Source organism: Mustela erminea, chromosome 5 (assembly GCF_009829155.1).
Source record: "Mustela erminea isolate mMusErm1 chromosome 5, mMusErm1.Pri, whole genome shotgun sequence".
NCBI classification, from domain to species: domain Eukaryota; kingdom Metazoa; phylum Chordata; class Mammalia; order Carnivora; family Mustelidae; genus Mustela; species Mustela erminea.
Window position 1 is genome coordinate 52,967,058 of NC_045618.1, and position 17,303 is coordinate 52,984,360.

Below are 17,303 nucleotides of genomic sequence, written 5' to 3' on the forward strand. Positions count from 1 at the left end.
ATTTACATTTGCACCCCAAACCATAAGATACCCAGGAATAAACCTAACCAAAGAGGCACAGATTCTATACTCAGAAAACTATAAAGTACTCATGAAAGAAATTGAGGAAGACACAAAGAAATGGAAAAATGTTCCATGCTCCTGGATTGGAAGAATAAATATTGTGAAAATGTCTATGCTACCTAAAGCAATCTACACATTTAATGCAATTCCTATCAAAGACCATCCATCTTTTTCAAATAAATGGAACAAATAATGCTAAAATTTATATGGAACCAGAAAAGACCTCGAATAGCCAAAGGGATATTGAAAAAGAAAACCAAAGTTGGTGGCATCACAATTCTGGACTTCAAGCTCTATTACAAAGCTGTCATCATCAAGACAGCATGGTACTGGCACAAAAACAGACACATCGATCAATGGAACAGAATAGAGAGCCCAGAAATAGACCCTCAACTCTATGGTCAACTAATCTTTAACAAACCAGGAATGAATGTCCAATGGAAAAAAGACAACCTCTTCAATAAATGGTGTTGGGAAAATTGGACAGCCACATGCAGAAAAATGAAATTGGACCATTTCCTTACACCACACACGAAAATAGACTCAAAATGGATGAAGGACCTCAATGTGCGAAAGGAATCCATCAAAATCCTTGAGGAAAACACAGGCAGCAACCTCTTTGACCTCAGCCGCAGCAATATCTTCCTAGGAACATCGCCAAAGGCAAGGGAAGCAAGGGCAAAAATGAACTATTGGGATTTCATCAAGATCAAAAGCTTTTGCACAGTAAAGGAAACAGTTAACAAAATCAAAAGACAACTGACAGAATGGGAGAAGATATTTGCAAACGACATATCAGATAAAGGACCAGTGTCCAGAATCTATAAAGAACTTAGCAAACTCAACATCCAAAGAACAAATAATCCAATCAAGAAATGGGCAGAGGACATGAACAGACATTTCTGCAAAGAAGACATCCAGTTGGCAACAGTCACATGAAAAAGTGCTCCATATCACTCGGCATCAGGGAAATACAAATCAAAACCACAATGAGATATCACCTCATACCAGTCAGAATGGCTAAAATCAACAAGTCAGGAAATGACAGATGCTGGCAAAGATGCGGAGAAAGAGGAACCCTCCTACACTGTTGGTGAGAATGCAAGCTGGTGCAACCACTCTGGAAAACAGCATGGAGGTTCCTCAAAATGTTGAAAATAGAACTGCCCTATGACCCAGCAATTGCACTACTGAGTATTTACCCTAAAGATACTAATGTAGTGATCCAAAGGGGCACGTGCACCCGAATGTTTTTAGCAGCGATGTCCACAATAGCCAAACTATGGAAAGATCCTAGATGTCCATCAACAGATGAATGGATCAAGAAGATGTGGTATATATACACAATGGAATACTATGCAGCCATCAAAAGAAATGAAATCTCGCCATTTGTGACAACATGGATGGAACTAGAGTGTATCATGCTGAGCGAAATAAGTCAAGCAGAGAAAGACAACTATCATATGATCTCCCTGATATGAGGTTGTGGTGATGCAACATGGGGGCTTAAGTGGGTAGAAGAAGAATCAATGAAACAAGATGGAATTGGGAGGGAGACAAACCATAACTGACTCTTAATCTCACAAAACAAACTGAGTGTTGCTGGGGGGAGGGGGGTTGGGAGAAGGGGGTGGAATTATGGACATTGGGGAGGGTATGTGCTTTGGTGAGTGCTGTGAAGTGTGTAAACCTGTCGATTCACAGACCTGTACCCCTGGGGATAAAAATATATGTTTATAAAAAATAAAAAATTAAAAAAAAAAAAGATTGGAGGTATCACAATCCCAGATTTAAAGATATACTATAAAGCTGTAGTAATCAAAGCAGTATGGTACTGGCACAGAAATATACATATAGACCAATAGCACAAAATAGAGAACCTGGGAATAAACTCACACTTATGTGGTCAAACAATCTTTGACAAAGGATAAGAATGTACAATGGAAATAAGACAGTCTCTTCAATAAATGGTATTGGGAAAACTGGACAGCTACATGCAAATGAAACTGGACCACCTTCTTATAACATAAACAAAAATACTGAAGGAGAGAAGATATTTGCAAATGATATATCTGATAAGGGGTTGATACTGAAAAACATATAAAGAACTGCAGGGAGAGAAGATGGTGGAGTAGTATAAGGATCCTAGGCTCAGCTCCTCCCACAAACACAACTAAATAACTATCAAATCATCCTAAACTTTTGTGCTCCTCTGCTCTATCACCTCCTCCCCCTCCCCTGCAATCTATCTTCCCATATATCACCTCAGATTCACTTTTCTGCATATCCTACCTTCCAGAAAGACCTCGCTCTTCTGTTCATAGAGTTGCTGCCATTCTTTTCTTTGCTCTCCATTTGATTTTGCAGGTGTTCAGAATGGTTTGATAGTTATTTAGCCAAATTCCTGGGGCCAGACCAAAATCGTATCTCTTACCCCACTGCCATCTTGGGCCTAGTAGTATGTTATCTAACTTACATGTATTTGTGGTCTTTCCGAATATTTTTCTTTTAGTTGACTTCAAGATTCATACTGTTGTGGTCTGAATATATGCATGGTATTATCTCAATACTTTTGTACTTAATGAGATCTGCCTTATGACCTAGCATGTGCTCTTCTGGAGAATATCCCATATGCACTTGAAAGAATGTGTATTTTGCTGCTAGAGGACGAAATCTTCTAAATATGTATCTGTTAAGTCTGTTGGTCCAGTGTGTCATTCAAAGCCATTGTTGCCTTATTGATTTTCTGCTTAGATGATCTGTCCACTGATGGAAGATGGGTATTAAAGTTTCTGCATATTATTGTGTTATTACCAGTGAGTTCCTTTATGTTTGTTCTTAATTGTTTTATATATTTGGGTGCACCCATGTTCGGGGCATAAATATTTACTATTGATAGATCCTCTTTTGGGATAGTCCCCTTTATTATGATACATTGCCCTTCTTCATGCCATATATGCAGTCTTTGATTTAAAGTCTCGTTTGTCTGATATTAGTATTGCTACTCCTGCTTTCTTTTGACATCCATTCACATTACAAAAATTTCTTCATCACCTCACTTTCCTTCTGTAGGTGTCTTCACATCTAAAATTAGATTTTTAAAGGCACCACATAGATGGAACTTATTTTTTTATTACATTTTTGATTAGAACATTTAGTCCCATTAATTATTGGTAGAAATGTATTTAGTTCCATTTTATTGTTCTGTTACTGTTTCTGGAGATTTTCTGTTTCTTCCTGGTCTTTGTGACTTTGATCTTTCCTTTCCACTTGAAGAGTTCCCATTAATAATTTTTACAGGGGTGGCTTGGTGGTCATGAACTCCTTTAGTTTTTTGTTTGTTTGGAATATTACTTATCTCTCCTTTTCTGAATGACAGAATGATGGTCTTGCTGGATAGAGTATTCTTGACTACATATTTTTCCCACTCAGCACTTTGAAAATGTCATGCCACATTCTTCTGGCTTGCCAAGTTTCTTTTGAGAAATCTCCAGCTAGCTTTATGGGTCTTCTCTTGTAAGTTAGGGACTTCTTTTGTCTCGCTGGTTTTAAGATGTTTTTATCACTGTATTTTTCAAATTTAACAACATGACTTGGTGTTGGCCTGCTTTTGCTAATTTTGATGGAGCTCCTGTGCCTCCTAAATCTGGAAGTCTGTTTCCTTTCCCAGATTAGGGAAGTTTCAAGCTATTATTTCTTCAAATAAATTTTCTGCCCCCTTTCCTCCCTCTTCTTCCTCTGAGACTCCTAGAATACAAATGTTACTGTATTTGATGGAGTCACTGAGTTCCCTAAGTCTGTTTTTGTGTTCTATAATTCTTTCTCTCTTTTGTTCAGCTTTATTATTGTCCATTCTTTTGTACTTTATATAGAAGTGATATCATTTATTCATTCCTCTGCTTCTTCCAGCCTTGTGTTCATTGCATCAAGCCTGTTTCCAATCTCATTTTTTCCACTTTTTATTCCTGTTCCTTAATTATTTTTATCTCTACAGTAAGGCCCTCCCATAACTCTTAGAATTTTTTTCTCAAGCCCAGTGAGTGTCCTTATGATTGTTGCTTTAAATTCTCCATCCAGCATGTTATATCTGTTTCACTGAGATCTCTGGCCATGACCTTATCTTACTATTTCATTCGGATGAAAGTTTCCATTTCGGCATTTTGTCTAAGTCTCTGCCTTCCTCTCTGTGTTAGAAAAACCTGTTATGTTTTCTGATCCTGAGAATAGTGGCCATAAAAAGAAGAGATCATATAGTGTCCAGGAACTGGCGCTTCAGCGAATGTCTCTGATGTGTGCTATGTGTGCTTTGCTGTTTTGTTTCTTTCTAAAGAGGCTCTTCTTGCCTGCTCTGGGAAATGTTGAGAAATCTCCAGCAGTAGTAGATAGATTTCAGGGGATGGGGATGAGGTGATAGAGCAGAGGAGCACTAAATCAGACCTTTTAGAAGTCTGCTGCACTGAATGACATCATTCTGGTGGCTGAGCAGGGGGTGAAACCCTAGCTAGGACAGTATGGTCTCAGAATCCTCAGGGTCACAGAAAGGCCAGGGGTGCCTGAACGTGGCAGAGCTTCCAGGTATTGGAGCAGGAATACTGGCTTCAAAGAGTGAGCTGAAGAGTGGGATCTCAACTCAGGGATGCCATAAACTGTGATCCGTGACACAGTGAGGCCACTGCTCTTTGAGCAGGGACTTAACAAGTATCAGGTCCAGGGAGATTGGAGACTCCCTTTCCTCCCCAGAAGGAGTGGTGTGGGAGTGCACTGCAGGAATCTGGTGGGTACCAAGACTCCAAATAGGGCCATGTGCCAGAGATACAAGGCTTGATCACACAGAGTGCAGCCAAAGACCAGAGAGATAGGAGTGACTGCTTTATTCTGAGGGCTCACTGACCAGTGGCGACCCAAACTCTCAGGTCCTCTGGGGCCAGAGATTGGGAGGCTGTCATTTTCATTTCAATGCTCTAAAGCTGGGGGGAAAGATTGCAGGAAACAAAAGCTACTGAGAGCAAACCTGAGCAGATTACTTAGCCTGGCCCCTGGCAAGGGCAGTGCAATTCCACCTTAGGCAAAGACATTTGAGAATCAATGCAACAGGCCCCTCCCCCAGAAAATCAGCAAGAACATCCAGCCAAGACCAAGTTTACCAACAAGAACTGCAAAACTAACTTGAGTTCAAATAAAAATAAATTTAAAAATATATTTACAGGGTACCTCGGTGGCTCAGTGGGTTGAGCCTCTGCCTTCGGCTCAGGTCACGATCTCAAGGTCCTGGGATCAAGCCTCGCATAAGGCTCTCTGCTCAGCAGGGAGCCTGCTTCTCTTCCTCTCTCTCTCTGCCTGCCTCTCTGCCTACTCGTCATCTCAGTCTGTCAAATAAATAAATTTTTAAAAAATCTAAAATATATATATATGTATGTACATATATATATATTTAAAAACTACAAAAAAGTCAAAACTTCAAAGGATATATTCAAGAAAGTAAAAAGTCTACAGATTAGGAGAAAGTAATTGCAGATTACATATCTGGTAAGGGACTTATGTCTAAAATATGTTAATAATACTTTCTACAATTCAACAATAAAAAGACAAATAACACAAAGCAGTGCTCAAAGGATTTGAATATACATTTCCTGAAAGAAGACAAACAAATGGCCAAAATAAGCACATGAAACAAAGGCGAGTAACATTAAGGGAAATGTTAATGAAAATGAAAAGAGAACATTTCACACCTACCAGGATGACTCAAGTCAAAAAAGCAAAAAAATAACAAATATTGGTGAAAATACAGAGAAAGTTGAAATCCACATTATGTACATTGTGAGTATGATATAAAAATGTTGTAGTCTCTTTGGAAAATAGTCTGACAGTTCCTCAAAATGTTCAATTTACAGTTAACTTATGATCCAACAGTTCTACTCACAGGGATATACCCTATGGAAGTGAAAAAGGTTCAAATAAAGATCATGACTGTTCACAGCAGCATTACTAATAATAGGCACAGAACAGAAACTACTCAAATGTCCAACTGTTGAATAGATAAGGAAAATGCTTTATATCCAAAAGATAGAATGCCATACAGCCAAGAAAAGAAACAAAGTAGATACATGCTGTGACATAAATGAACCTTATAAACATTATTTGAAGGGAAAGAAAAAAGCCAGTCACAAAATGCCACATATTGTAGGATTTCATTTATATGATGTCCAGATTAGGTAAGTAAAATGGACAGTGGTTGCAAGAATTTGAGAGAAGGGAGAGTTACTGCATACAGGCTTTCTTTGTAGGATAAGGAAAATTCTAGTTGAGAGTACGTGATATAGTGTTCTTGAGACTGTGAGTAAAGGTATATCTAGTAATTCCAGCAACTATAGCAGTACCTGACAGCTACTAGTCATTACACCCTAACTTACAGTAGGCAAAAATAGGCATATCAGGAAAAGGAAAAGCATGGTTCATCCTAAATAAAGCTCTTTTCAAAAACAATTCTTAGAGGGTGCCTGGGTGGCTCAGGGGGTTAAAGCCTCTGTCTTCGGCTCAGGTCATGATCCCAGGGTCCTGGGATAGAGGCCCCACATCAGGTTCTCTGCTTAGTAGGGAGCCTGCTTCCCCCTCTCTCTCTGCTTGCCTCCCTGCCTACCTGTGATTTCTGTCAAATGAATCAACAAAATCTTTGAAAAATAAATTCTTAGAAGTAAATATATAAAGGAAAAATTGCATTGGCAATTGCATTGGCAACCATCTGGATCTAAATATTCAGGGTAGTTTCACTAAAACCTGGTGAGACAGTGGGAAGACATGTAATTATGATCAATGAGGAATCACCTTTCATAAGACTATATCTTGTCCTGTTTTTAGTATTGACACAAGAATTAACACTTAAATGTTGTTTTCTAAATTCAGCACATATATAAAGTATCATGTCATCTACAAAGACAGAGAGTTTGACTTCTTTTTTGCCAATCTGAATACCTTTTATTTCTTTTTATTGTCTGATTGCTGTTGCTAGGACTTCTAGTGCTATGTTGAACAAGAGTGGCTAGAATAGACATCCTTGTCATGTTCCAGATCTTAAAGGGGAGGCTGTCAGTATTTCCCCATGGAGGATGATATTTGCTGAGGGTTTTTCACAGATAGATTTTATGAAGTTCAGGAATGTTTCCTCTATCCCTATACTTTGAATCGTTTTAATCAGGAATGGATGCTGTATCTTGTCAAATGTTTTTTCTGCATCAATTGAGAGGACCATGTGGTTCTTCACACTTCTCTTATTGATTTGTTCTATCACATTGATTGATTTGCAAATGTTGAACCACCCTTGCATCCCATGGAGAAATCCTACCTGGTCATGGTGGATAATCTTTCTAATGTACTGTTGGATCCTATTGGCGAGTATCTTGTTGAGAATCTTGGCATCCATATTCATCTGGGATATTAGTCTGAATTCTTATTTTTGGTGAGGTCTTTGCCTGGTTTGGGGTTCAGGGTAATGCTGGTTTCATAAAAAGATTCTGGAAGTTTTCCTTCTGTTTCTATTTTTTGAAACAGCTTCAGGAGAATAGATATTATCTCTTCTTTGAATGTTTGGTAGAATTCCCCAGGGAATCCATCAGGTCCTGGGTTCTTGTTTTTGGGGAGGTTTTATGATCACTGCTTTAATTTTGTTACTGGATATTGATCTATTCAGGTTGTCAATTTCTTCCTGATTCAGTTTTGAAAGTTATAGGTTTCCAGGAATGCATCCATTTCATCTAGGTTGCTCAATTTACTGGCATATAAGTGTTGATAATAATTTCTGATGACTGTTTCTATTTCCTTGACATTAGTTTTGATCTCTCTCTTTTCATTCATAATTTTATTAATTTGGGTCCTATATCTTTTCTTTTGGATTAGTTTGGTCAATGGTTTATTGATCTTATTGATTCTTTCAAAAAGCCAGCTTCTAGTTTCATTGATGTATTCTACTGTACCTCTTGTCTCTGTCTCATTGATCTCTGCTCTAATCTTGATTATTTCCCTTCTTGTGTGTGGGGTTGGCTTAATTTGTTGTTGATTCTCCAGTTCTTAAAGGTGTAAAGAGAGCTGGTTTATTCTGGATTTTTAATTTTTTTTTTTGAGGGAGGGTTGGATGGCTATGCATTTCTACCTTAAGACTGCCTTTGCCATATCCCTTAAATTTTGGACCAAAGTATTTTCATTCTCATTGATTTCCTGGTTGATCCAAACATTCTTAAGCAGGGTGGTTTTTAATTTCCAATTATTTGAATTCCTTCCAAACTTTTTCTTGTGGTTGAGTTCCAGTTTCAAAGCATTGTGGTCTAAGAAAGACTCTATCCCCAAACTACTAGAACTCATCCAGAAATGAAGTAATGTGGCAGGATTAAAAATCAATGTACAGAAATCAGTTGCTTTCTCATACAATAACAATGAAAATATAGAAAGGGAAATTAGAGAGTCGATTCCATTTACTATCACACCAAGAACCATAAGATACTTGGGAAGAAACCTAACCAAAGAGGTGAAGAATCTGTACTTGAAGAACTACAGAACACTCATGAAATAAATTGAAGAAGACACAAAAAGATGGAAGAGCTTTCCATGCTCATGGATTGGAAGAATAGACATTGTTAAAATGTCTATACTGCTTAGAGAAACCTATACTTTCAATGCCAGCCTGATCAAAATTCCACTGACATTTTTCAAAGAGCTGGAACAAATAATCCTAAAATTTGTATGGAATCAGAGAAGATCCAAAATTGTTAATGAAATGTTGAAAAAGAAAAAACAAAAATCTCAATTCAAGCTTTACTACGAAGCTGTGATCACCAAGACAGCATGGTACTGGCACAAAAACAGACACATAGACCAGTGGAACAGAATATAGAGCCCAGGTATGGACCTGAAACTCTATGGTCAAATAATCTTCGACAAAGCAGGAAAAAATATACAGTGGAAAAAAGACCATCTCTTCAATCAATTTTTCTGGGAAAATTGGACAGCTATGTGTAGAAGAATGAAACTCAACCATCCTCTTATACCATATACAAAGATTAAATTTAAATGGATAAAATAGGGTACCTGAGTGGCTCAGTGGGTTAAAGCCTCTGCCTTTGGCTCAGGTCATGATCCTAGGGTCCTGGGATTCAGTCCCACATTGGGCTTTCTGCTCAGCAGGGAGCCGGCTTCCATATCTCTCTCTCTGCCTGCCTCTCTGCCTACTTGTGATCTCTGTCTGTCAAATAAATAAATACAATCTTTAAAAAATGGATAAAATACCTCAATGTGAGGCAGGAATCTATCAAAATCCTAGACGAGAACTTAGGCATAACCACTTTGACAATGGCCACAGCAAATTCTTTCAAGATATGTTTCCAAAGGCAAAGGAAACAAAACAAAAAATGAACTTTTGGGACTTTATCAAGATCAAAAACTTCTGCACAGCAAAGGAAACAGTCAACAAAACAAAGAGGCAACCCATGGAATGGGAGAAGATATTCGCAAATGACATTACAAACAAAGGGCTGATATCCAAGATCTATAAAGAACTCCTTCACTCAACACACACAAAACAGATAATCAAAAAAAAAAAAAATATATATATATATATATATATGCCCATCAAAAAATGGGCAGAAGATATGAACAGACACTTCTCCAAAGAAGACATACAAATGGCTAATAGACACATGACAAATGTTCATCATCTAAATTCAGCATACATAACTTTTGACTCATTTGAGAAAATTTTAACAATAAAGGTCAGATTGACTGCATGTAGCATGTGTGTGTGATATTAGCAGCAAAATTTTAACTAGTATTAAATCTAAGGATCAGAAAGATTAGTGATTTTTTTAATTTTTATTTGAATTTGAAAGATTTTACTATTAATAATTTTCCGTAATAATAAAAATGAAGAGATGGATACAGTTTATAAACATTCTATTACAATGAATGTTCCTCAACCCCAAAATTTTTAATTCCATTTATACAACTGAATATCAAGCTTTTAATTATTTATTCACATACATTTTTTTAGTTGTGAACAAAAGTACTTCAAAGATTTCTTCCATGCCTCTGACTAAATCTCACAATCCTGAATAATTTTCTCAGAGCTACCTTCATCTCCTTATTTCGGAAACTATAGATCAAGGGGTTGAAAAGAGGAGTTAAAACAGAATAGGACAAACTCAGAATCTTCTGTATCTCAGCTGGATTGCCTGCTGTTGGGCTTACATATATGACCATGATAGAGCCATAGAACAGGGACACCACAGCCAGATGGGAGCCACATGTGGAGAAGGCCTTATGCTGACCTTCTACTGAGGGGACCCTCAGCACAGCTCTAATCACCAGGATATAGGTGCTGGTAATAAAAAGGAAGGTGGAGAAAATGATTACTGAGTTGTAGATGGCACAGATGATCTCAGTGGCGTGAGCTGGCACACAGGACAGTTTTATAAGGATATCTGGGTCACACAGGAAGTGATCAATCTTCTTGGAACAACAAAATGGGAGTTGAAAGATGAGGTTCATAGGCAAGAGGAAGTATAGGAAGCCACACACCCAGCACCCAGCTCCTATTCTGATGCAGCGCTGAACAGTCATGACAGTGGGGTAGTGCAGGGGCCTGCAGATAGCAAGGTATCTGTCAAAGGCCATGGCAGACAAGAAGAAGGTCTCAGTGGCACCCATGGAGAAGAAGAAGTAGGATTGGAGGAAGCAGCCATAGAAGGAGATGGTGCTGGTCTCAGAGAGTAAGTTGGCCAGCATATTAGGGACAATGGAGGTGATAAACCAGATCTCCAGGAAAGAAAAATTGGCCAACAGGATGTACATTGGAGTTTGAAGTCGATGGTTCCATCTCACAGCACAGATAATGCACAGATTTCCAGTTAGTGTCAGAATATAAGTCCCAGAGAAGATTGAAAAGAGGAAAACCTGAATTTCACAGGTATAAGAGAAGCCCAAAAGAATGAATTCACTCACAGAGCTAGAGCAATTATTTATGTTTGAATATTCATTTGTTTGTAATGCTGTAGAAACAACAAATTTCCATAAGATAAACGGCCTTTTAGTATTACTTATTAAGGCAAATATATTGATTATGATTACACCACTCTGCATGTCAATAAAATAATATTATAACTCATATATCTTAATCATTTCTAACTATTCATAGTCCTATTCTAGATATAACAAATATAAAGTGAACAGATACTTGCCTGTCATCCTGAGCGTTACAATCAAAATTTTTGGTATTGACAATAAGCAATTCTATATTCAGAGATCTACAAAGTTTGGTCAAGCATTTAATGAATACAGACTGAATTAATACAGCTAAGAGATAACTCAGCATTTTTAACATATGAAGATATTAAGATAATAATATTCTATAATCTTTGTTCTATTTGTGAGAGAAAAATGTCAAGTGGATTTGAAGACAATATCCAATTTGTTAAGTACTATATGCAATATAATTAATGTTTTATTAATTAATAAATAATTTTATTGTTAGGTTATGGACAATACTCATATTTATTTTAGAATATATTATAAGTCAACATTAAAGTAAGAAATTAAAAAATTAACAGACAGGAAGCAAAAAGTTGTTGACATGGATGTGGGGAAAGGGGTACCATCTTACACTGTTGGTGGAAATGCAAGCTGGTATAGCCACTCTGGAAAACAGTATGGAAGTTCCTTAAATGTTAAAAATAGAGCTACACTACAACACAGTAATTGCACTATTACATATTTACCCCAAAGATACATAAGTAAAAAGAAGGGGCACCAGCACCCCATGTTCATAGCAGCAATGTCCACAATAGCCAAACTGGAAGGAGCCAAGTTGTCCTTCAACAGATGAATGGATAAAGAAGATGTGGTCCAATTTCCTTACACCACACACAAAAATAGACTCAAAATGGATGAAGGACCTTAATGTGAGAAAGGAATCCATCAAAATCCTTGAGGAGAACACAGGCAGCAACCTCTTTGACCTCAGCTGCAGCAACATCTTCCTAGGAACATTGCCAAAGGCAAGGGAAGCAAGGGCAAAAATGAACTATTGGGATTTTATCAAGATCAAAAGCTTTTGCACAGCAAAGGAAACAGTTAACAAAATCAAAAGACAACTGACAGAATGGGAGAAGATATTTGCAAGCGACATATCAGATAAAGGGCTAGTGTCCAAAATCTATCAAGAACTTAGCAAACTCAATACCCAAATAACAAATAATTCAATCAAGAGATGGGCAGAGGACATGAACAGACATTTCTGCAAAGAAGATATCCAGATGGCCAACAGACACATGAAAAAGTGCTCCATATCACTCGGCATCAGGGAAATACAAATCAAAACCACAATGAGATATCACCTCACACCAGTCAGAATGGCTAAAATTAACAAGTCAGGAAATGACAGATGCTGGCAAGAATGCGGAGAAAGGGGAACCCTCCTCCACTGTTGGTGGGAATGCAAGCTGGTGCAACCACTCTGGAAAACAGCATGGAGGTTCCTCAAAATGTTGAAAATAGAACTGCCCTATGACCCAGCAATTACACTACTGGGTATTTACCCTAAAGATACAAACGTAGTGATCTGAAGGGGCATGTGCACCCGAATGTTTATAGCAACAATGTCCACAATAGCCAAACTATGGAAAGAACCTAGATGTCCATCAACAGATGAATGGATAAAGAAGATGTGGTATATATACACAATGGAATATTATGCAGCCATCAAAAGAAATGAAATCTTGCCATTTGCGACAACGTGGATGGAACTAGAACGTATCATGCTTAGCGAAATAAGTCAATCAGAGAAAGACAACTATCATATGATCTCCCTGATATGAGGAAGTGGTGATGCAACATGGGGGCTTAAGGGGGTTGGAGAAGAATAAATGAAACAAGATGGGATTGGGAGGGAGATAAACCATAAGTGACTCTTAATCTCATAAAACAAACTGAGGGTTGCTGGGGGGAGGGGGGATTGGGAGAAGGGGGGTGGGGTTATGGACATTGGGGAGGGTATGTGCTTTGGTGAGTGCTGTGAAGTGTGTAAACCTGGCGATTCACAGACCTGTACCCCTGGGGATAAAAATATATGTTTATAAAAAATTAAAAAAAAAAAAGAGGATGTGGTCCATATATACAATGGAATATTACTCTGCCACCAGAAAGGATGAATACCCATCATTTACACCGACATGGATGGGACTGGAGGGGATTATGTTAAGTGAAATAATTCATACAGAGAAAGACAATTATCATATGGTTTCACTCATATGTGGAACATAAGGAATACTGCAGAGGACCGCAGAAGAAAGGAGGGAAAACTGAATGGGAAGAAATCAGAGAGGGAGACAAACCATGAGAGACTTTGGACTCTGGGAAAGAAACTGAGGGTAATAGAAGGGAGGTGGTACATCAAGGAGGGTACATGATGTGATGAGCACTGGGTATTATATGCAACTGATGAATCATTGAACACTACACAAAAACTAATGATGTAGTATCTTTTGGCTAATTGAGCATAATAAAAAAATAAAAGTATTAGACCTGAAAAAGAAAGTTTTTAAATATCAATTGCTCCCTTCAGTAAAAATAGTAAAAATATACTCTTAAAAATATTACATGTAGGGACGCCTGGGTGGCTCAGTGGGTTAAAGCCTCTGCCTTTGTCTCTGGTCATGTTCCCAGGGTTCTGGGATTGAGCCCCGCATCAGGCTCTCTGCTCAGTGGGGAGCCTGCTTACCTTCCAATCTCCCTGCCTGCTTCTCTACCTGCTTGTCATCTCTGTCTGTCAAATAAATAAATAAAGTCTTTAAAAAATATTACATGTATATGGGTTTTTTTAAAAATGTTCACTGCATTTCAGTACTTAGGATGCTGCACAGAACGTCAAAGAGATCACAATCATTGAATTTTTGTCAACAAAGACAGCCCAAGAAAATGATATGTTTCCTATTCACAATTCTTCCTATAGAAAGGAAATGCAATTTTAAAAATTTCTGCTCTAATAACAAATACTATGGAGGATATTTTCTTTAAGTTGGTTGTCTAACAATCAGTGTTATCATCATCATTAATTTAAATATGAGCGAGTAAGGACAGTATGCAGTGAGGTTCTTCAATGCCATATGATTGGTAAGGAGGGTACGTCTTCAACTCTCAGGTGTTTTATGTGGAAAGAACAAAGACTCAAAAGTTATGTCTAGAAAATAGTGGTTTTCATAGTATGGTCAGGAACTCCTGATGGTCTCTGAAGATGTTTCAGGGCATTAAGGTCAAAAGTAATTTCATAATAATGCTAAGATATCATTTGCTTTATTCACTCTTATTTTTTCTTGATTACTGAATGGAGTTTTCTAGACTGCATGATGGGTGATCTCCTGCCAAAATGTTTGATCTCACAACAAATGTTTGGTGATTCAAACCAAACAACATCCTACTGTTTTCTCTTAAGTAAACATTATAGAAATTTATTAAAATATTTAAAAACACAACACTTTCCATAAATTTTTGTTATGTTGACAAAAGCAATTATCTTTGAATTGACCTTTATGGTAATCTGATTACTTTATTATTGCCACTTTAAAAGGAATTTAGTACAAACTTTATTTTTTGTTTTAATTTCTAAATGGTAAATATGAATAGCTATAACTCATATGAACAAAACCACTTTGGGGTATTTGATGAGTTTTAAGATTTAGAGGGGTCCTGAAATCATCAAGTTTGAAAACCACTAATTTGCAAAAAATTACATCTATCTATAAATAAAATGAAAAGATTATATATTTTGCTTTGGTTTGGTTTGGGTTTGGAATTGCATAGATAGTTGCATGTTAAACTGTAAATAATGCTGTGAGGACATAGCAGATTTCAATTATACACATTATTATTATTAACTATTGCTACCATGCTGTACATGAGATCTGTAGAACTTACTTATCTTGTAACTGAAGCAAAGTAAAAGTACTACAAGAGGTGATGGATAATTAGTTTGGTTAATTAGTTTGACTGTGGCCATCATTTTATGATGCATATCAAATCATATCATTGTACCCTTAATACATAAAATTTTTATTTGTCAATTATACCTCAATAAAGTTGGCAAAAATAAACTATAAAATAGGACAGTTTGGAAATTAAGAGCAAATAAAGAAGAAAAATAAATTAATCCATAGTACTAAAGTCTTAATCATGAATTCACATATATTCATAGTCTTTAAAGGAATTATATACTTTTAAGGTTTTTCTTAAAAACAAACTTTGAAATTTGAAAAGTAACAGACTCATACTTAGGAAGAATTTTTCTAAAACAGTAATTTCATTTAAATTCCAAAGTAATCACAGGTAAGAACCCAGACTGATGCCCTGGATTTAGTATGTAGCACAGTGTTACAAAATTGCAGCCCATGTAAACCCTCAATAATCACCTAATACTTCTGCCATCAACTTTGGGTTTTCCCTCTTTGTGTTTTTCCTCATTATTTCTACTATTTCTTTATGTGTGTGTGGAAATGTCTCTAAACATCTTAGTGTTTACCTATTTTTCTTTGTTTCATTTGGCTTTTTTCTGAGTACATGCATGCATATGTGTGTGTATGTGTGAATATTTTGCAATTCTTTCCATGTCTATAATTTATTCACATGTGATTACATCTTCTCCAGATTTCATAAAACAACTGCCTGGAATCTAGCTTTCTAGTCAATCAAGTTCTTTCTCTTGCCTCCTCCCCCAACTTTGTATTTACCTTCTCTTTTTGTAATCTCTTTGTCCAGTGTAACTGAATATGTTTGAAAGTTAAATATATTTCATTTTATATATGGACACACACATATATATATACATATTACATATATTTATGGAATGAGAGAGGATGTATTTTTACAAATATTTTCAAGTTGAAAAACTGATGTGCAAAATACTGTCTTTCTTTAAAAGGAAATTTAAAAATATTTTACTTATTTATTTGTCGGAGAAAGAGAGCACACAGGCAGGCAGCATGTCAGGCAGAGAGACAGAGGGAGAAGGAGGCCCCCCGCTGAGCAGGGAGCCTGATTCAGGGCTGGATGCCAGAACCCTGGTATCATGACCTGAGTCAAGGGCAGCCGTTTAACCCACTGAGTCACCTAGATATCCCTCGAGAGGAAATAAATCTTAAAGATATTCATAAAAATCCTCATCTTTAACATATAGAAAAGATTTTGCAGATTGAAATAAGGACAGGAATGTGAGTACCAAAACTTAAAAATACAGAATAGAAAAAATACAGATACCTTGAAAGTAGAATGTTGCATAGTAGAAAACATCATTAAACAAGGCTTAGAAAAAACAAATTACTTACTAGACATTAAAGTTAAATATGTATCATTCATAAAACTATGGCAAAGTTCACTGTGCTCAAAGAGGCTGATCCTTAAATTCTGCAAAACATGAATAAAATTTCCTTCTTTCTTATCCTCTACAAATAACAGAAATTAGCAGGGCAATAGGCAATATATCACTTGAGTTTCACTGAAGGAACCTTTGACTTACTGGAAACACATTCACTTACTGGAATTTTCTCTACCTATAGACCCCGACTCCTACACAGAGCAATTCAAATGGGGAACTAGCAAACTACTTTAAGAGTTCTAATACATTTTTAAAGTTAGATTTGCTTATAAGCTCTAAAAAAATGCCTGGCTTTGATCCTGAAGAAAAAAATATTTTTATAATTCTTATGTTAACTGGTGGAATATAAAACTAGGACTGGTGGAAGGGGGACAAAGAGGGGCTTGGAGTCATGTGAGCTTTACCTTACCTGCAGATACAAGATGGGTATCATAGAAATCTGTATGGTTGAACACCATCTTCTATATCACAGTGAAAACTCTAGTCTCAGATCTCAGAAAAAGAACAAATATAATAGTGTTCCATGCACTGCTGTGGGAATTCACAGAATTGCAGACCCTTTTAGGAGAAGAACATTACAAAACCAGTCATGGGCCTCTTCAGGCTCGCCCTCTTATACATCTCTTGCTTAAATAAACTGACAAAGCAACAGGAAACTTGACAGTTGAAAAGAATCATAGTCTCATGATCTACACAGAACAAAATGAACAACTGAAATAGGAAGCCCTTTTATTTTCTGTGAGGATCATCTTTGGGGAGTGGCTCTCTAGAGAGCGAATTTATAAAACAATGGCCGCATTTCCTCACTCAGCATGCTGGAATTTGTTTCAAATTCAAA

General features: G+C 36.9%; 1 protein-coding gene across 1 annotated transcript; it reads right to left on the bottom strand.

Annotated features, from left to right (window-relative positions):
• Nucleotides 1-3,248: 3,248 nt before the first annotated feature.
• LOC116590109 (olfactory receptor 11H6-like) lies at nt 3,249-16,923 on the bottom strand. The gene is made up of 3 exons (XM_032341767.1): nt 16,875-16,923; nt 10,150-11,093; nt 3,249-3,290 (listed from the first exon to the last, which is right to left on the bottom strand). The coding sequence occupies exons 1-3, from the start codon at nt 16,921-16,923 to the stop codon at nt 3,249-3,251; spliced, it is 1,035 nt and encodes a 344-aa protein (XP_032197658.1).
• Between the last annotated feature and the right edge of the window lie 380 nt (nt 16,924-17,303).

Bases quoted from the DNA above. Each gene is read 5' to 3' on its own strand.
- LOC116590109 (XM_032341767.1), bottom strand. From the start codon at position 16,923: ATGGTGTTCAACCATACAGATTTCTATGATACCCATCTTGTATCTGCA. The intron at 11,094-16,874 runs GTAAGGTAAAGC...TTGTTTCTACAG, and splicing joins TACCCATCTTGTATCTGCAG to CATTACAAACAAATGAATAT. The intron at 3,291-10,149 runs GTGAGATTTAGT...AGGAAGAAACAG, and splicing joins TGAGAAAATTATTCAGGATT to AAAATCTCCAGAAACAGTAA.